Here is a 20,015-nt window from a genome sequence, read left to right as displayed (position 1 = left end):
TGTGGGGCTGGGCTCGGTGACACTGGGACAGCCAATGGGGTCCTGGGCTCGGTGGCACCGGCGGGTGCGGGGCAGACAGTGGAGTGCGGGATGGGTGGCACTGGGGGACCGGGAGAGTCAATAGGGTGCTGGGACCGGTGACACCGGGGGTGCCGGGGGAGTCTGTCGAGTGCGGGGTGTCGGTGGCACCGGCGGTCCATGGCACCGGGACAGTCAATGAGGTGCGGGGTTAGGTGGCACCGAGAGGTTCAGGGGCACCGGGGCATTGGCACAGCCTATGGGGCCAATGGTGCTGGGGGTCCGGACATCCTATAGGGTGCGTGAGGTCTGTTGCACCGGGTCCCGGTGGCACGGGGAGTGCCGGGGAGCCCGTGGAGCGCAGGGGGCCGGTGGTACCAGGGCACAGGGGCAGTGAGTGGGGTCCGTGCCTTGGTGGCATTGGGGTCGCTCCCCTCGTCCCGTCGCTCCCCGGAGTCACAGCCCGCCCCCTCCGTCCAGCCAGCTCCTTCTCCTCCCGGCCGCAAGGGGGCGCTCTCCCCCGCGGGGCCCCGCCCCTTCAGGCGGTGCTTCCTGCCGGCCCGCCGCTGCCGCAGGGTGCGCGGGTCCGATCCGGAGCGCCATGTCCCGTCGGGGCTGCGCTCAGGTGAGGGCCGCGCCCCGCCGGGGCCGGGCGTCGAGGCCGCGGGGTGCCGCGGGACGGGTCTGCCCGGGCCCAGCGCCAGGCCTGGGGCGCTGGGGCCGGGCCCAGGGGAGGGGGGCTGGAAGGGTGGTCCTTCAGGGGTGCTGGTCCTGGGATGAGGGAGGCGTCCCAGGGGAGGCAGTTCACGGGGAGGTGGGTCTGGGGACCGCCCAGGGATGCCAGTACTGGGGGATTTGGGGCTGGGGAGGTCCTGTTGGGGTTGTCCCTCAGGGGTACTGGGCCTGGGAGTGTGTGGGGGGCACATTCAGGGGATGGCAGGTCCCCCGGGGGATGTGGGGTTGTGGGTGTCCCTTGAGGGGGGGGGCACCACGAGTGGGTCTCCAGGCCCTGGCTGCCCTTTGGCCAGGGCAAGGCCTCCACCCTTCAGTTCCCATTTCTCCTTTGGGACTTGGGTGCCCAGCAGCAGAAGGCGGTGCAGGCCATGGGGCCACGGGCTGCGGCAGGGCAGGCGGAGACCCAGCAGCTGCAGGAGCTGTGGAGCCGGACGGAGAGGGCAGAGCGGAGGCTGCTGGCCTGCGAGAACCTGGTCGGGGAGCTGCGCAGTAACCTGGCAGCCCTGGGCGGCCTCCTGCAGGACTATGGGCAGCTCCAGCAGCGGCTCGACAATGTGGAGAACCTCCTCAAGAACAGGAACTTCTGGATCCTGCGGCTGCCCCCCGGTTCTCGGGGTGAGATCCCCAAGGTAACAGTGGCCAGCCTGGCCCCTGGGAGCACCTGCTGAGCTTGCGCAGGGGGGTTAGGGAACACTGGAGCGATCCAGGCTGAGCACCTGGGAGTCCTGGACTCGGGGTGCAGCAGCTCTGATGTGGTTGGGCACGCTGAGCTCCAGCAGCCAAAGCCAAGCCAGGCACACACCAGTTTCCAGTGTGGTTGTGTGTTTCCGGTTATTCAACGACATTGGAAGTCGCTGAGTGTGTGATCCTTGTGATGCCAGGTGCCACTGACGTTCGATGACATTTCAGTGTACTTCAACGAGCAGGAGTGGGAGCGACTGGACTGCTGGCAGAAGGATCTGTACAGGGCTGTGATGAGGGGCAACTACGAGACACTGATCTCCCTGGGTAAGGTACACGGGGTGGGCTGGATGTTGCCTGTAGGGAGCAGAGCTTGTCTGAGCTGTCAAACGCACCTGTTTCCCCTCCCTCCTGCTTTCCAAGAATGGACAGGGTCCAGAGTCTTGGGTTGCATGGTTTTGTGTGAGACATTCCTGCAGTGCAAAGGGGTTTCCAGGGTCAAGGAAGCATCGTGAGCTTCCAGCACAGTGCAGGAATTACTTGACTGAAATCTGATAATTGCACCTTGAACCAGTTCTTGTGTTCAGTGTGTTCAGCCCCGCTGTAAAGCGGCAGGGAAGTTTCCATCTGCCTTCGTGAAGAACCAGCCTAGTGGTGCTCAGTCTTTGTAAGGACATCCAGCATGTTCTTGGATGACTTGGGCTGAGAGATTTTCTGTCCTGACACCAGATGGGTAGCTCAAGAATTGCTCTTGGAGGGAGTTAGAGTTGGAATGGGAGGAAACCTTCAAGACAAAGCCTTTCCCGCTCCTTGAGATTTTAGTTCATGTTCTGTTACTTAAGAGCTTCTCAGTAGCTAAGCTCCAGCTGTGCCCAAAGGTGGGTCCTGCCACAGGGCAAGAACACAGCACTTCCTTTCTACATCATCTGGTGTTAGGGAGAGAAGGATTGCCTGGAAATGGTTGGGAGCTTGATGGAATAGAGGTGCAGGCAGTTCCCAACAAAACACACTGTCCTCTGGCCCCTGAGCAGACTATGCCGTGTCCAAGCCTGACATCCTCTGCCGGATCGAGAGAGGTGAAGAGCTCTGCACCAAAGACGGCCAGGAGTCCCCACAGACATGTATCAGAGAGGATCAGGAGCCCCCACAGGCACCAGAGGAGGATGACCAGGTGGAAGAGGCTTTGGAAGAAGATGAAGTTCCCATGGAAGCTAACAGAGGTGAGCAAGGTGGTGCCAGGAAGACATGGAGCTTCCTGTCTTAGCTTTATCAGGAATATTTATGCTCGGTCAGATGAATCCCATGAGAAAAACAGACAAAGCCTGTTGGGAGGGGCTGGGATGGAGCTCGGAGTGGAGGGACCTGAGTCTTGTGGTCCCTTCCAGTCCTGTTTCCATGCAGTTCAGAAATCCTCCTTCACCTGATTGCATGCATGAACCTTGGCCTTCCAAAACTGCTCCTCCTTGCCTTGGTGAGGGAGGAGGCACAGTTGGAAGGGAGGAGTCTGGGAACCTGCAGTGTCCTGGGTTCAGCAGTAGCAGTCATTTTTCTCCTTCTTAGTAGCTGGTGCAGTGCTGTGGTTTTCACCTTCAGCCTGGGAACAGCACTGATAACACCGATGTTTTCAGTTGCTGCTCAGTGATGTTTACTCTGACCGAGGTCTTTCTCATTCTCACGCTCTGCCAGGGAGGAGTGAAAGCCAGGAGGAAGCAGGGACAGGACACCTGACCCAAACTAGCCAAAGAGGTATTCCATACCACAGCACGGCATGCCCAGGATGTAGCACTGGGGGCAGCTACCCGGAAGGGTTAGAGCACTGCTCGGTCAGGCTGGGTATCGGTCGGCGGGTGGTGAGCGGTTGTATTCTCTTCCCTTGTTATTTCCCTTACCATTATTACTATTGCTGGCAGTAGCAGTGATTTGTGTTATACCTTAGTTACTGGACTGCTCTTATCTCAACCCATGGGAGTTACATTCTTTTGATTCTCCCTCCCATCCCTTCAGGAACGGGGGTAGAAAGAATGTTGGGGTGGGGAGTGAGCGAGCACTTGTGTGGTTCTGAGTTACCAGCTGGGCTTAAGCCACGACAGAGGAGGAGGCTGGAGCAGCCCTGCTAGTGCTGCTGGGGAGCAGAAGTGAGGAGAGCTGGGTGGCATGGCATGGGAGAGCCGGAAAATCAATTGTTCAGTGTGAAGGCTTGAAAGGGATGGGCAGAGCCAGGAGAAGAGGAGACATGTGGGTAGAGCTGTGATGGAGAGCTCATTCCTGGAGGACTGATGAGTTGGGGTGAAAGAAGCCCCAAGAGAGGCTGGGTGAGTGTTGATGAGGGGCAAAGGGCAGGCTCTGTCCTTTGGGGAGCACTAACAGAAACTATACGAGCCCCAGGTGTGTCTTTGGGGGTTGTTTTGTCAAGTGCTCGCAGGAAGAGAGAAAAAAGATGTTGCCTAGAGAGAAGCTGTCCCTCTCCTTAGGGATTTTCATGTTCTCTTACTGAAGATCTCAGTAACTCTGTTCAGTCACCTGCACTTCCTGCCAGCTCTCTAGGGAGAGAAGCATCGCTTCTGGAGTTTGACAGGATAAAAGTGCATCCAGATCCTAATAAAACACACTGTCCTTTGTCCCCTGAGCAGAGAATACTATGTCCAAGCCTGACGTCCCCTCCCATATCGAGAGGAATGAAGAGGTCCGTGCCAAAGATGTCTCAAAGCTCCCACGTAGACGTGCCAAGGTGGGTGATGAGCCCCCACAGACACGCAGTAAAGCCAGGCAGAAGGCTCCTCAGACAGGCATTATGGATGGTCAGAAGCCCCAACAGACGCCAGAAGAGATGAACCAGGTGAAGAAGGCTTTGGGAAAAGATAAAGACCCCGTGGAAGGTAACAGAGGTGAGTTTGGTGGGTGTCAGTGGGATGTGTTTACCTGGGCTGTTCTTGTGCCAGCTTTCAGGAGGGCTCCCAGCAGGTCACTGTGCTTAAAAGAAGCATCAGCAGGGAAAGCGAGAAGCCTTGGGGTGTGTTGTCAAGGTGCTGCCATGGAAAGCAGAAAGGGTTCGAGGCATTAAACTCAAGGGGATGTGGGAATGCTGCCCGTGGAATTGATGAGGAAGGGTTTAGGAGGGATGAGGCTGCCCTCCAGAGGTGACAGCACATAGCGCCTGGGTTTCTCTCCTCCCAGCCCTCCCTTTGCTTCTGGTCCTTGTGTGTGGCTTCGCTCCTGTTCCTTCTAACATCTCACGTGCTTTCCATAGAATCACAGAATTGTTTGGATTGGAAAAGGCCTTTAAGATCATTGAGTCCAACTGTTAACCCAGCACTGCCAAGTCTACCGCAAACCCATGTCCCTAAAGCACCATGTTTACAAGTCTTGTAAATACCAGAAGGGATGGTGACGCCCCCACATCCCTGGGCAGCCTGTTCCAATGCTTGACAACCCTTTGATGAAGAAAATGTTCCTAATATCCAACCTAAACCTCCCCTGCTAAAACATGTCATGGCTTCTTGAGCTGCAGCTTTCTGTCTCTTCTCCATGCTCCCAACACAGTATTCCACCAAAGCAGAAAGATGGGAGCTCTCCATGGGTCTTTACAGTTGCTCTTTTCTGCCAGCAGAACTCCCCATCCTGGTGATGGACGTCACGTCCCTGCCTGCCCAGAAAAAACAGCTGCGGAGTGGGAAACAGCCCGCACCGAAGACGCGAGAGAACCCGGCTGAGCCCAGCACCAGTGAGTAACTCTAGGCTGGGGAGACACGGGGTGCTGCAGGCAGGAAGCAGCTACCAGCTGACTAATGTGCTGGAAATGGGGAGGGAGAAGAAAGTTTCAAGCCTCCCTTTGATCACTGAGCAAGGCAGGGGACTGGCATTGGCCATTTCAGCCCCATCGTCTGTATGGAAAGAGCTACGGGCCAGTCGCAGTTCCTTCTATCAGAAACTGAGGAAGAGCTGGCAGTGGTAGCACACTTCCTTCCTCCAGCTCTGCTGTGCTGTCGTAGAGCTGGCCTTGAGCTTCCTGTGGCATGGCCCAGTTCTCCATGCTGGGAGCAGGGGGTGCAGGAAGCAGGGTGGCTGTGTGCAGACACCCTCTGTTCTGGTCCTGAAGCTTTGCCAAGCTAATACACAGAGCACTTCCCTCGTCAGGGGCTCGGAACCTGTTTCTGGCACTGGGTCTGGGAACTGCTCACGCCAGCTCAATGGCTGGGATGCAGGGGAGGTGGGTAGTTTGTCACAGCCCTCACGAGGAGGGCTGGTTTGGCTACAACATTTGGGGTTTGCTGGCAGACCCAAGCTCGACAGAAGTGAAGAGCTCATAGTACTGCAGGCTGTCAGTTCTTCAGTGACCTTCTTTTCTGCTACGTCTTGTGGCTGTCACTGGTGTCATGATTTTGGAGGCAGATGCCTCTGTGCTGGCATGGCAGCAGACCACAGCCTGGTTCTTCCTGGGACCCCCTGAGACCACACTGAGTGGCTCAGGACGTTGTGGCGGCGCCAGTTGTGCCCTTCCAAACTCTTCTCTCACAGTTGGTGGTAGCTCCCAAAAGCTAAGGTAAAAACCTGCTCAGTGCTTTGGAACTGAACCTGGGTTTGTCTGGAGAGCGTGAATCACCAATGCGTGTGTTCTGTTTCAGAGGAAGGTTTATTAACGGAAAAGGAACCGGCACGTGACAAAGCTGCTCCTAAAAACGTCAAGGTGAAGGAAGAGGAGCCTACAGTGTTACAAGGTGTTTCCGCAGCCTCTTCAAGCACGGCTTTCCCCAGCGGCCCCAGAAGCGAGCAGGGCAAGGCTAAGAGCAAGAAGAAGCCGAGCCGGTGCGCGAACAACAGCCTGCTGATGGGCAACTGCCGGCGCGGGTATGTGCGCGAGTGGTCGCACCCCTGCACCGAGTGTGGGAAGCGCTTCCGCCTGAAGATCAACCTCATCATTCACCAGCGGAGCCACGCCAAAGAGGGGCCCTACGAGTGCGCCATGTGCGAGATCAGCTTCACGGACAAACGCCACCTCGACCTTCACCAGAGCATCCACATAAAAGACAGGGCCTTTGGGGCCAAGGTGTGGGGGAATGTCCACCCCGAGCTGAGGATCCGGCCCAGGGGGAAGTTCTGTGGGACTCTCTGCAGAGATGCCCGCAGCCTGGCCAGCAGGACCTGTGCAGGGGGAGGGCCCTGGCTGGCCCAGCCTAAGGAGGAGGTGGACAGCCCGAGCCTGTCCAGCACGTATTTCTCCCGGCAGCAGAGCCCTAAGACTCAGAAGAAGCCTGTAATGAAATGCAACCTTTGCAAAAGGATCTTCTCTTGCACCTATAACCTCCATCGGCACCTGCAGACCCACACGCAGGAGAGGCCGCACTGCTGCTCCATCTGCAAGAAGTGCTTCACCCGCAAAACCCACCTCTTGCGCCACGAGAAGATACACGAGCGCCAGAAGGCTGTGGTGGTCCAGCAGAGCGTGCCAGTGGTCCAGCAGAGCGTGCCAGTGGTCCAGCAGAGCGTGCCAGTGGTCCAGCAGAGCGAGCCAGTGTCCCAGCAGCCCCAGCCACAAGAAGCCCCAGAGGTGCCCATGAGCACGAGTGTTTCTCACTCGCTAGCTGAGGCATCCGAGAGGAACGTGAGCCCTCCAGCCAAAGCTGTACCAGCAAACGTGCTCCCGCTCGGCCTGGCAGACCTCAGGCTGGACGTGAGCTCCCATGGCTGGGCTGGGCAAGGCGTCCAGCCTGTGGTTAGGCTGGGGAACAGGGCAGTGGTTTCAAAGCTGATGGAGAAATAATGATGGGCAGAGCCAAACTGCTCGTGACCTTAGAGAGGAACGGCATGAGCACTGATATTGCACATGGTGAGACACTGGGATTGTGAACCATCTGTCCGTTGGATTTTAGGAGCTTTCCTGAATTGTAGAAGGAACCATAAGCTTGGAAGCACCATAATCAGCAAATTACAGAAGCCTCCAGTGATCCAAACCCCTTTGCCATTCCTTGGACTCTTGTGTCTACTGGCTTTTGCCCCAAGTTTTCCCAAGCAGACCTTTCTGGGGAATCATCAGCTACATCTACTGCAGCCAGAGAGAGGAATTGCAAACAGCAGCTGATCACCCGTTACTTGATGGTCCCTTGTGCGTGGAAACACAATGACACGGTGAAGAGGACAGAGGGAAGGGAATCAAGCCAGTGAACCAGGCAAGATTCCCAAGGAATGCTTCACTGATAAAGTTCGTTGACCAGGACACTGGATGGAGAGAGTGTGGCATCTCCAAGACCCCACTGTATACTGGCCATACTTGGCTGATACCCCACCCTGGTGACACAGTCTGCATCGGAAGACCCATAGAACAAATCAAACCATAACATTTTCACCTGTGAGGGTGCTGCAGGTGATTTCAGGGTCCCAGCAACACCCCTTCTGGCAACAGGGCCAGCCCACAGGAGCCTGTGAGTGTCAGTCCTCTCAGGACGAACCTGGACAGGTGCACTTCACAGGTAAGGTGACTCCTGCAGCACTACAGCACTCCACGCAAGGAACCCTCCCCTCGTCTGTTACCTTGTCCCACTGCAGAAAGAAGGAAGCCCTTGCTCTCCAAACTGCACGTTGTCTCCTTTAGTCACGTGCAGAATCCCGCTGTAACTAATCCCATGGAGGACTAGTTCTGCTACCTCAAATGGCTTCTGGAGCGAGGCCTGCCCTGAGGCAGGTGGGTAATGGAAGACTGGCAAGCAACAGAAGCCAGGCCCAGCAGTCACAATGGTTTGGGTTGGAAAGGACCTTGAGATCATCTAGTTCCAATCCCTTGCTGTGGGCAGGGACACCTCACACTAGGTCATGTACAGAGCAAGGTAGCACCATGCAGCCCAGAGGAGCTGCTGAGACTTAGTTTTTCTGTTCAGGATTGTTTTCTTTCTGCTTTGCTTGATGTACTTATTTGACACCCCCAAGTCTGTGTACTCCTCCATGCACGTCGCATGGAGAAGCTTTTATCCCATTCCTCATTCGTGGTGACTCACGTGGGAGGCATGGCAGTGTCATTGCCGCTCCCTGGGGACACACAAGACCTCCCCCTGCTCCTCTGGGATGGTTTTTCACTCAGTTCCTGGGATTGCAGTGCCTGGATGTGGCATTTTGCCATGAGGGGGTGACGGTGCCACACACATTGGCCTTGAAGGGCTGGGGCTGCCTGCAGCAGAGCACTGCAGGATAGCAGGGCCATTGATACTTCATGGTCGCATGGTGATGAGTCTGGAGCGGGGGTGTGTGTGGTAGTGACAGCACTGGTTATCCCTGCCTGGGTAGAGCTCCCATGTACGTTCCGATGACACCTGTGATGGTTTTGCTGGCGGGTGATGCCTCTGAGGCCAGCACAAGTGGCATGGAGGGGCCGGCCTCTCCCTCTGGCCAGCGCTTTTCCTTTGAAGCTGTCGTGATTGGGACCAGCATTTCCTATGAAATCCCAGACCCTTTTCTCAGGCTATGGAATCAATAAAGTATTTGTCTGTATGTCTGCCTGATGTGCATGGCACCCCTGTGCCTGGCTGGTGCAGGAGTAACCTAGCTCGGCCTGGGTAGAGTGAGGCAGAGGGAGCCTGGGAGTCCTCACTAGCAGCTCCATCACCCCCTTTTGTGTATGGTGGCTGGCCAAGATCCCAGGCAATGTCCCAAGGGTGAATGTATGGGGAATGCACAGGGCTGTCATCTGCCACTGCAGCTGTGCAGTGGGGCTGGGAGAGCCCAGAAAGCAGGGCTGTACCTAGGGCAGCAGGATCATAAAGGATCACAGCCTCTGCTCCCTTCTCATCACACTGAGGAGCCCATGCGCCACCACTGCAGGGGACACTGGTCCTTTGCCTCTGTCCCAGTCCTTGCTGGACACCCCCCAGTTTACCCCAGTCCGTTTTGTTGGACCCAGCACCCTGGTGTGTGCCCCAGGGCCCAGCAGAGGGGCAGGATCCTGCCCCCTGGCAGCCCAGTCCCTCCCCCACCAGCTCCAGGGCTCTGCTAGTACTTGAAATGGCCACCAAAGCCATGGGGATACCCTCAGTGGAGGTAGCTGCCATGCTGTGTGGGGGCCAAAGCGAGGGGAGACAAGCACTGCCTCAGGACTCTGACCTGGAAGGTTGAGCCTTTGGAATGTAGGAGATAGAGTACGCAAAGGGACTGGGAAAGGACAGGCAATGGAGTGGCCCTGACTGTCACAGGCAGGGCTGCAGGCAGGAGGGAGGTATCCCTCAGTACTCTGGGAATTGCCATGGGGCCCATATCCCCAGAACAGGCTGTGACTGGCAACTCCACATTCCAATCAGGCAGCTCTGCATTACCACGGGGCAGCTTCAGATTCCTCCCCTCCTGGCCAAGAAGGATGCAGCTGCCTCCGGCCTGATGTGAAGCCCAGGGCCCAGTGGCACTTGGGCTCCTGGTTTGTATGAATTGCAAGGAACCATCCTCAGGTTGCCTGACACCAGAGTGACAGCCGGGCTTTCCCCCCCACCAGAGTGAGCAATTGGAAGTGGCGGGGTGGCAGAGTGGGAGCCGCATACCTGACTACAACCACGGTCAAGGTGTGAGTTGTAACTCATGGGCCATGTACCCACAGGTCCCCTCTCCCTGCCCCAGTAGCCCAGAGCGCATCAGGAGACCACCACATCAGCCCAGTCTTTTATCCGTGTCTCTTCCCCAGCTGCTGACCAGCCTCTACCCCTCACCCCTGCCATGCTGGTGGTGTTCAATAACCCTGAGTTCAACCACCTCATAGTGCCCAACATGGCTCTTCCTCAGCCAGATCCCTCATCACAGGGCAGCGGCACAACCCGGCTCAGCTCCGGATCCCAGAACCTCCTCCACTGTTTCAGGCCAGTCTCTTCACCCCCTGCATGTTTTGCTGCCTGCAGAGCACTTCAGCCTTCCTCCTTCCTCCTCCTCCTGGAGCCCCACACAGTGCAGAGCCCCATGGTGGTACCACCAGCCCCACAGTATTGTGGACAGCCCCACAGCGGTGTGAAACCAGCCACCTCGTGTGTTCCATCGTCGGGGGCTGCCACACCTCTGCGGAGCAGCCCAGAGAAACAAAACACTGCCCCTTCCCTTGTGCACCCCTCACGCTACCGATTATCCTGGGTCAAAGCGGCACAGGGGCTGGTCTCCAGCTCCCGGTCGTGGTTTGGCAAGCTGACAGCAGGAGAGCTGGCCACAGCATGGATCTTCTGGTGGTGGTTCAGAGACTGCCGGTGCCGAAAACTCTTGGTGCAGCCACTGCACTGGAAGGGCCGCTGCTGCGTGTGCCTGCGCTGATGCTCCTCCAGAGAGACTTTCTGGGGGAAGCTCTCGGCACACTCGATGCAGCGGTAGAGCCGCTCCCCGGCAGCGCTGGCCCGTGGGGCCCGGCCTGCCCAGCCACCCCGCAGCTGTACCCCATGGATGCGCTGGTGCTTCTGGAGGTGGTGCTTCTGGATGAAGCCCTTGCCGCATGCAGGGCAGCGGTAGGGGCGCTCCCCGGTGTGGATGCGGTAGTGCTTGTTGAGGTTGGACTTCTCGTTGAAGCTCTTCCCGCAGGCCGGGCACTGGAAGGGGCGCTCGCCCGTGTGCAGGCGCTGGTGCCGCAGCAGCGCAGCGTGATGGGCCAGGCTCTTCCCGCAGGCTGTGCAGATGAAGGAGCCATTGCTCTTCCTCGCCTTGCTCTGCTGCCGTGCCAGGAGGTTGCGCTTCAGCCGGGCGCTCTTCCAGCCCAGTGGGAACGCACAGGGCTCTTCCCCCCGGGCGCAAGGACGATGCTCCCCCGAGCTGAGCTGCGATGAAGCCACCTCCGCGCTGGTTTCTGCTCCCAGCGGCATGCCTTGGGACAGGGCAAATGGCTGGTCATTCCCCACACCAAGCACATGCTCTGTTGGGAAGGGCAAGCCTGGGGCAGGGTGAGCTTCCACTGGCACCACCACGGGCTTAAATTCAAGCTGGGTGGTGGTTTCGTTTGGGCAGAAGTCCCCTAAGCCCGTTCCTTCTGCCTTCTGCCCATCCATGGCAGCATGGTGCTCCCAGGGCACCGGCTGCTCCTGGCTCAGGGGAACCTCCTCTTCCAGCCTCAGTGAGGGTGCCTCTGGCAGAGCCAGGACTTGTGGTCCTTCCTCCTGGGGCTGCTGCTCTTCTGTCTTGATCACGATGTTCTCACCTGCCAAGAGACAGCAATTCATTCCTGGCAAGGAAAGCTCTCCCATGCTCACAGTTCCAGGAGCAGGAGCTGTGCCTCCCTGCAAGCACATCACCAAGGTGAACCAGCAACTGTGGCATGAGAAGTGTAATGGGAAGGTTTTACCAAGAGCAAAGTCGGAGAGGGACATGTGAGGTGGTGGAGAGGGTGCTGGCACCTCTTAGGGGTTATCAGGGTATCCCATTGAACTTCAGGGATGTTTGGTGGACTGACAAAGCAATAAATAAATAAACCAAAACAGAGGAAATAGGAAGGCAAAGTGGAGGCTGCAGAGTACTCTGTCCTGGAAGGAGTTCTGTTGGGAATGGCAGAGTTTAGGTGGGTGAGTCTGGGGAAAAGGAGCGAAGCAAAACCTTCCAGGAGCAGCAGGGAGAGTCCATCTGCAGGCAAACGGCCACAGAGACACCCTCGCACCCAGCCTTGCCCAGGCCTCCCTGTTTTCATGAAATTGTGGAATGGTTTTGGTTGGAAAGGACCTTAAAGCCCATCCAGTTCCAAACCCTGTCACAGGTAGGGACACACTCCACTAGACCAGGTTGCCCTAAGCCCTGTCCAACCTGGACTTGAACACTTCCATGGATGGAGCATCACTTCCAGGGATGTGGCATCATTTTCCATTCATTCTGGCATGGGGGCTTTTCTGGGCTTAAACATTTGGTCTTAGAAGTGTTAAGGAAGCCCCAGTCACATGGCTTAAATTTCCAGCACCTTCTGACCCCACGCAAAACTGGAAACACTCCCTGCAGGGACATGCTGGGCTTGGCAGATCTCTAGTGGGAGCAGCGGGCAGGCCCCATGCCCCTCACTTTGTAGGCAGGCAGTGGCAGTGTGCGGGCAGCACTGGAGCAATGTACCCAGTGCCAACCCTGCCTAGCCCTGCTGTGTCCCTGTTGGGCGCTCTCAGCCTTCGTGGCTGTGACTCACTGCAGCCGAGGTGCCCCAGCATGGATCCCTCATCCGGCAGCCCCTGGGTCCTCGCACCCGGATCCTCCCTATCCTCGGCTGGCAGCAGCAGAGTGGGTTTGGAGCTGTCATCTGCAGGTCCTGAAAGGAGGAGTCGGTGGTATGAACCACTGATGGTCGTGACCAGCACCAGTTTCCCTCAATAAAGGGATGTTCTCACACAGTGGGAGCTGTGGGGTGCCCGGAGGGGTCCTGGATTCCCAGAGCAGATGCTCTGACTTCCCAGTGCCATCCAAGCAAGAAGGCTGGTGTCAGCCCAACCAGGCAAGTGATTTCAGGTGACTGTTGGGAGCTCAGCCTTTAAAATTTCAGTCAAAAGTAGTAAGTGCTAAAATGTACAACTGGCTGCAGCAAAACCCTACAGGGTGGCAGATGTACGGCCCATGTCCTGGCAAAAAATGGTGCATGAACGCAGGCTGCACAACACACCATGGGCACATCACCCAAAATCCCCACCACACGCTGCCCTGAGCACGTGAGGAGGGCTCTCCTCTGCGCCCAACAGGTAAGCTGGGGCTCACAGAGGACCATCTGGTGCCTGAACAGCCCCAGACAGCACTGCTAGTGTCCTTCGGATGAGCAGGGTGAGCACGAGGCATGGCTGTCACCCACAACCAAAGGGCACCTGAAAAGTGTAAAGGTGTCACCCCTCACTACCTGTTCTCCTCTGAACACCTGGACAACACAGCAGCCTACACACAGCCGTAAGCTGGAGCCATCCCAAGGGATGACAACATGTCTGACACGTGAGAAGAGACCAATCCTCACCAAGGAAGACGCCAGCCTCATCGTAATTCCCCTTCATCGCCATCCTGGAGATCTCCTTCTGCTGGCTGTCCATGCTCCCCCATTCCTGCTCTGGCAAGCCTGCCACCTCATCCTCGCATGCCGCTGGCATCTGAAATCACATATGGCACCACCTTGGTGCTTCCCACCTCGGGCACTCACCAATCCCCACCACTCCCCCAGGGAAGCGGACTGTGGGTAAAGCAGTGCCAGCCCCACAGCTCCAATGGAAAGGAGCTGGGTGAGCAGCAACCCCCTCACACAGGCACTGTCCCACCGGCACGGTGACCAGTAGGAGCCAACAGGCTGAAAATGCACAGGGAGGTTGTGTCCTGCTTCCCGTCTTCACTGAGGACAGGGAACAGCAAGAATTCTCTGCCTGCTGCCTTCGTGTGCTGGAGCACCAGCGGGACCATGACCAAGCTGCTCTGTGCAGCTCTCCACGAGAGCCAGTGTCACATCTCACTGGCCATATGGTCACCTGGGGTACATCTCTATTGCCTTAAGCGTGTCCCTGTTACCTGGGTCTCATTCCCGTTTGCCACCTTAGGCACATCCTTGTTATTTGGTGCTCAACCCTGTGACCTTAGGCGCGTCTCCATTAGTTGGAGCTTGTCCCCGTTCGTCACTGTGGGCATGTCCCCATAGGCAGGGGCTTGTCCCTACTACCTTGTGCTCATCCCCCATACCTGTGCTCATGGTGGGCTTGTCCCTGTTACCCAGGACTCACTGCCAGTGTTACCTTAGGCTCACCCCTGTCACTATGGGCTCATCCCCATCACCGTGGGCTCATCCATGTGCCTGGTGTTCCTCCCCAGTTACCTTGGTCTCGTCCCCATCACCTGGAGCCCATCCCTGTCACCGTGGCCTCATCCCCATCAACCAAAGCTCATCCCTGTCATTACCTTGGGCTCGTCCCCGGCAAGGACCATACCGGGCCCGGGCCCACCGCGGTGCTGGAGCTGGCGCTCAACGTGGTCGAGGCGGCGGGAGCTCTCCTGCAGCAGGGTGGCCAGGGCGGCCCAGCGGCGCTCCAGCCGGCTGCCGAAGTCCAGCACCGCCTTCTCCAGCCCGGTCACCTTCTGCTCGGCTGTCTCTGCTCTGCCCTCCAGGCTCAGCAGCCTCAGCGCCTGCGACTCCACCTTCCGCTCCACCGCCTGCACCGCCGCCACCACCGTCCACAGCGACACCTCGGGCACCGCCGACGGCTTCGCCCCCTCGGGGCCCGCGTTCGGGAGCTGCTGCCAGGCCTCGGGCCCCCACTCGGGCTCCTGCTGCGGGGCGGGAGGGGCGGTGAGGGGCTGCCCAGGGCGGGGTCAGGACGGGGCCGGTGCGGCCGCGGTACCGGCGGACCCGGCCCCTCCCGCCCCTCACAGCAGCTCCGGGCCCGCTCGGGCCTGCCGGTAGGTACCGGGGGCTGACACCCCGGCGGGCCGGCATCGGGACATGGCCGGTGCCCTCCGCCCGGTGCCCGCGGTGGCGGGGAGTGAAGGTGGAGGGGGGGAAGGTGTGAGGAGCCGCCGCCGCCACCCCCCCATACCTGAGCGGGGCCCCAACGGGACATGGCCGCACGCACTGCAGCCGACGCCGCGCCACAGCGCCCCCTAGCGGCCCGCTCGCAGCACCGCCCCTCGCCCGGCCCACACTGGGACGGGCCTTCCATCCCATCCCATCCCATCCCATCCCATCCCATCCCATCCTCATCCCATGCAGTCCCACACCCATCCCATCCTCATCCCCATTCCGTCTCTATTTCATCCCCTTTCTGTCCCCATCCCATCCCGGTCCCATCTCCACCTCCATACAGGGGCCACAGGTCCTGCCCATTAACCCAGATCACAACCCCTCCTTGCCCCCATTGCTCCCCCAGCCTCACCCCATCACACCCCACCAGCATTCCCAATGCTCCCTCCTCCCCCACAGCTGAATGAAGCCACGTTCAGCCAAAGGCAGTATCCTGGTTTCTACAGCATCTATTGGCACTCTCCAGAAAAGGCACGTGTCCACAGCCATGGCAGCTCCCGCTCCCAGCTGACCCACCAGGGCTCAGGCATGAGGCGCAACCCATGCAGCACACACGATGACACACACACACTGCAACATTGGGTGTCCTCAATCCCCACGGAGGAGCCAGGTGATGGCACCCATGCTCCACCCTTCACCCAATATGCTTGCATCCACGGTCAGTTAGGGGAAGATGAGAAAGTCCAACCACAGCTTCTTATTCCCAGGAGACCTCCCAGCTTCCCACCTGTTTTTCTACTCTGCTTCCCGCTTCCACCTCCGCACCTAAACAGGTTCCTCCGGCACAGGCAGCGGCTCTGCGCAGGGGTAGGGCCTGTTCTGCCGCTCATGGACCCGCTGGTGCATGGCCAGGTGCTGGTAGCGCTTGAAAGCCTTCTGGCAGACACCACACTGGTAGGGCCGCTCGCCTATGTGGGGCTGGTGGCAGCGGACAAAGTCCGAGGCCCAGGTGAAGCTCTGGTTGCAGCAGGGGCAGAGGATGAGGTGTTCCTGGCTGTGCTGCCACTGGTGCACGATCAGGAAGCTCTGGCTGGAGAAGTTCTCCATGCACTCCTTGCACGTATACATCACGTTCCCTGGTGGCAGCGGGAATGCGCTGCTGCTCGGCTTCCTCTTGGCAGTGCTGCAGCCCCGGTGCTGGGACACAGCGCATTCCACCTCCGAGGGCTGGCACAGCCCCAGGACCTGCCGGGCCCGCAGGTGATGCCGGATTTTCCTCTTGGACATGAAGCTGCGGCCGCAGTGGACGCAGATGTAGGGCACCCAGTTGCTGTGGCTGCACTGGTGGATGATGAGGTTGATCTCGAGCAGGAAATTTTTCCTGCAGACAGAGCAGGAGTACATCTTCTCCCGTGTGGAATTCCGCTGGCCTACACAGGAGCCCTCCACGGGCTCTCCCACAGCGGTGGCTGTGCAGCTGGGATCTGCCTGGGCCCCTGCTCCACAGTCATCCGGCACTGCCCCCTTCCCTGGGTCTGCAGGGAGCTCTGCCTCCAAGTTTTGGCCACTGCACTCCACATCCTTCATGTCCTCCTCCTTCAGATCTATTGAGGGTGTTTCAGGCACTGCCAGCTCCTCCACAGCGACATCCTCCTGTGGTACCTCTGTTGGGATCTCCACCTCAGCATCTGCCAGAACATATTCAGAGCCCAGATATCACCCTTATGTAGATTTGAGGCCAAGGCATCAAAAGCAAATGGCTTTCATCCCATCCCACCCTCCACAGCCAGCACAAATCTCACCCCTGCTTCCCCTCTTCCAGATCAGTGTCTTCCCACCCAGACTCCATAAAGACTGAGCACAGCTACAGCTCATCCCCCTGGACACCCCAGGGACAGTGTGAGATGACACATGTCACCGCAGTAGGATGGGGGGAGTCCAAAAAAACCACCAGGGCTTGTACTCTGAGGCAAATCCACTGGGTTGGCTGGTTGGCACCAAGCCATGCCTTGGCCTCTACGATGTCAAGGCTGGCAGCACGAATTGCTGCCCGAGCCCTTTCGTGGCCCCTCTGAATGATGTAAAACCCTGCCTCAAAAGCCCCATGCCAAGAGCGAGCCCTGCAGGAAGCTCCTCCTGCTCTCAGAGTGTGTCAGTGCTGCTCAAGGAGGGAGAAAGACTCTGTACCTGCTGCAGGGGGAGGCGACAGAGATGCGTTCGGATTCCCTACTTCCAAGCAGCACATGGAGAGAGGGCAGGAAGGGGACAGCGCTGGCTGGCCAAGGGATGCTGGGACAGCAGCAGCTTCATGAGGGATGTTCACTGCGAAGGCAAGAGGAGCCGTGAAGGCACTGGGCGACACGGAGCCAGGCAGGGGCGCAGGGTCCCTGGTGCCAGCAGGGGTTGCAGCTACTCACGTGTGCTGCACTTGCCTGAGACCACAGGAGTACTGCTCTCTTCTGGGTTCTCATAGGTCCCCTCACAAGACTCTGTTTTTATCTCCAGCACAGCACCGTCACTTGTGCAGCTCAGGCTGTCTGACTCTGGGGAGGATAAGGGCACTCAGCATCAGGAGGAGCCAGGTTGGATGGGGCTTGGAGCAACCTGGTCTAGTGGAAAGTTCCACACCCCTATGGCAGGGGGGTGGAACTGGATGAGGTCCCCAGGGCTGAAGGCAGCAAACACAATCACTCTGGTAAGCAGCCAGGAGCCTGGCACAGGGAAAACCCAGTGTCACACACCTGCAGCTTGCTCCAGGGACGTGTCAGTTCCTTCCAGGCTTCCTGTCGCCGCTGGCGTGTGGAGCTCCTCTTCGCTTTCGATCTGAAGTAAGAACTCGGGCTTGGACATGGTACAGTCTGCTCAAGGGCAAGACAGACATCAGAACAACATCCACAGTCAACACAACGTCAGCCCCAGCCCAGAAAAGCTTCATCTCCAACTGGGGCTGCACCACTGCCAGTACAAAGGGACTTAGAGATGCAGACAGCACTTCTAAGGGAGGATATAAAAAACTAAGTGAGCTAAGCGGGGTGTCACAGAGTCATAGTATCAGTTAGGATGGAAAAGATCCCTAAGATCAAGTCTAACAGGACTTTTTGGAAAGCTCGTTTCCAGCTGTGAGAGCCATGCATTGAGAAATCCAGCCAGAAGCACCCCAAAGGCTGCCCCAGATTTGCTCCCCTGCCTGGCTCTGCCGTTGCAGTAAGGGAGCCTTACCATCTACACTACTCATTCCAGGACAGACAGACACATCTATCACACTGATGGGAAACCACATGAGGATCTAGACAAGACGTGGGAGAAGGAATTTCTGTGATGGCAATGGAGGGACATCAGTGAACCTGTTCTCCATGAGGAGAAGACACAGAGCACTTACTATCCCCCTCCTGAGGGCTGCCAGAGGGGACAGGGAATTGAGAGGATCGTTTGAGGGCTGGAGATCCCAGTGAAACACAAAGAAGTAGGAAAGTAACCCCAAGAGAGAGCCCTGCAGGCAGTGGCGGTGGCTGCCAAGCCAGCGCAAATGGAGCCTACACAGGGACATCAGCATCTCGTAGTTGTCCTCCATCACAGTTCGGTACAGCTCCCTCTGTCCATCATCCAGGATTGCCCACTCTGCCCCACTGAAGTGCACCACAATGTCCTTGAACGTCACTGGAACCTGGGAGCACAGGACTGGGTTGTAGAAGGGAGGAAGGTGTACCCCCCCCCCCCCCGGCCAGCTCCCAGCCCCTAGAACTGCACCCCAGCCCTTCAACAGCCCCCAGAGTAGCTCCCCACAAGTCTACTGGAGTCACACAAGACCTATCCCAAAGAGCTGTCAGCCCCCCAGCAGCCCCACTGGATTCACCCAGTCTCCTAAAGGCCACCTCAGCAGCCTCACAACCAGCTCCCAACCCCACAACGGCCCCATAATCACCCCCCCGGCTCATTCTCAGCCCAGTCATGCTCACAACAGCCCCCAGGTGCCCACACAGGCTCACCCCTGTGACCCCATCACCTCCCAACAGCACACCGAGCGGCTAAAAAGGTCACTCCCAGCTCCCATGACCTCCCAGCAGCCTCCTAAGTGGCCACAGAGACTTTCCCCTAGCCCACATCACCCAACAGCACTCCCAGTGGCCTCACGGCTCATTACCAGCCCCACAAGCCACCACTCAGCCCCACAATGACCCCGTGAGTGACCCCCCCAGGCCACTTCCAGCCCCCAAGAGCCCCCTACATGCCTCCACGGCTCGTTGCCAGCTCTCAGACCGCCCTTAAGCCCCCACCGGCTCCACAAGCGCGTTCCAACCCCCCCAAACCGATTCCCCCCGCTCCCGGGCCGGTCCGTACGATGGGCAGCAGCAGCGCCCAGGGGGAACCGTCGCGCAGCACCGCCTCGGTCCGCTGCAGCCGCTGCTCCAGGGCCTCGAGCATGGTGCGCACGTCCGCCATGACCCCACCGCGGCGACGGGGACGACCAGCACCGGCTTTCGCGCGGCGCTGACCCCGGCCCCGCCCCGCCCTCCTACCTCCCGATAGAGCACTGCCCCTTGGCCACCGCGCCGCGCCTCCTGCCGGCCGGCTGCCCCCTCCCACTGCCCCCCCTCAGTGCCCTGCGGGACGGGACGGGACTGGACGGGACGGGACTGGCGGGGAGGGGGTGTCCGGTGTCACCCCGTTCCCCGGGGCCGCCGCTGTGTGGGAACGGCGGAGGAGGGTTTCAGCCCAGGTGTGCGCCTCCCCGCTTCAAATCAACCTCTTCTCGGTGAATGACAGCTGCCAGTCACGGCAGCCGTGCGGCCAGCATCCGCCCGGCGGGGAAGCGCTGTGGCGAGCGGCGGCCGGACGGTGCCCCCTGGCGGTATGGTAAAGCGGCGGCACCCGGCGCGGCGCAAGGAGGGGGCTCCGGCTGCGGCGGGTTAGGTGCTGAGCGGCGGCGGGACGGGCTCCAGGCTCCAAGCTCCAGGCTTCGAGCTCGGCGCGTTGGATGCGGGGAGGGTCTGGTCCTGGCGAGCCGCGGCTGCCTGTAGAAAGGTGAGAAATCCAGGTGTGGTGCCCAGTGATGCCCCGTAGCGGTGGTCCTAACGCGGCTCCTCCTGCTCCCGCAGCAGCGCGCAGCCCTTGAAGACTCCCGTGGGTGGTGGGAGCCGCGCTGCAGCCTCGCAAGGCGCTGGTTCGGCCGCTTGTCTGCCGGCGGAGGGCGGGA

The 20,015-nt window shown here is 59.0% G+C and overlaps 2 protein-coding genes across 4 annotated transcripts; one reads left to right on the top strand and one right to left on the bottom strand.

Annotated features, from left to right (window-relative positions):
* The first annotated feature begins 553 nt into the window (after positions 1–553).
* LOC133208430 (zinc finger protein 777-like) lies at positions 554–7,946 on the top strand. Of its 2 annotated transcripts, none has more exons than XM_061346259.1 (8): positions 554–643; positions 1,101–1,382; positions 1,635–1,761; positions 2,466–2,654; positions 4,065–4,319; positions 5,042–5,155; positions 6,057–6,874; positions 6,935–7,946. In XM_061346259.1, exons 1-8 carry the CDS (start codon positions 620–622, stop codon positions 7,190–7,192), a joined length of 2,067 nt encoding a protein of 688 aa, XP_061202243.1. In that variant the 5' UTR covers positions 554–619; the 3' UTR covers positions 7,193–7,946. The 2 variants fall into 2 exon arrangements, with proteins under 2 accessions (XP_061202243.1, XP_061202242.1); XM_061346258.1 differs by having other exon boundaries at positions 5,039–5,155.
* Positions 7,947–10,053: 2,107 nt separating this feature from the next.
* LOC133208433 (zinc finger protein 777-like) lies at positions 10,054–15,003 on the bottom strand. Of its 2 annotated transcripts, none has more exons than XM_061346262.1 (5): positions 14,898–15,003; positions 14,263–14,631; positions 13,340–13,469; positions 12,533–12,652; positions 10,054–11,569 (listed from the first exon to the last, which is right to left on the bottom strand). In XM_061346262.1, exons 1-5 carry the CDS (start codon positions 14,919–14,921, stop codon positions 10,509–10,511), a joined length of 1,704 nt encoding a protein of 567 aa, XP_061202246.1. In that variant the 5' UTR covers positions 14,922–15,003; the 3' UTR covers positions 10,054–10,508. The 2 variants fall into 2 exon arrangements, with proteins under 2 accessions (XP_061202246.1, XP_061202247.1); XM_061346263.1 differs by having other exon boundaries at positions 14,263–14,628; positions 14,898–14,983.
* Positions 15,004–20,015: the final 5,012 nt, after the last annotated feature.

Source organism: Neopsephotus bourkii, unplaced genomic scaffold (assembly GCF_033783945.1).
Source record: "Neopsephotus bourkii isolate Nb327-2 ecotype Australia unplaced genomic scaffold, CSIRO-AGI_Nbou_v1 NB_272, whole genome shotgun sequence".
NCBI lineage: Eukaryota > Metazoa > Chordata > Aves > Psittaciformes > Psittacidae > Neopsephotus > Neopsephotus bourkii.
The sequence above is the reverse complement of the archived record's forward strand: the minus strand, read 5'-3'. Positions and strand labels throughout refer to the sequence as shown.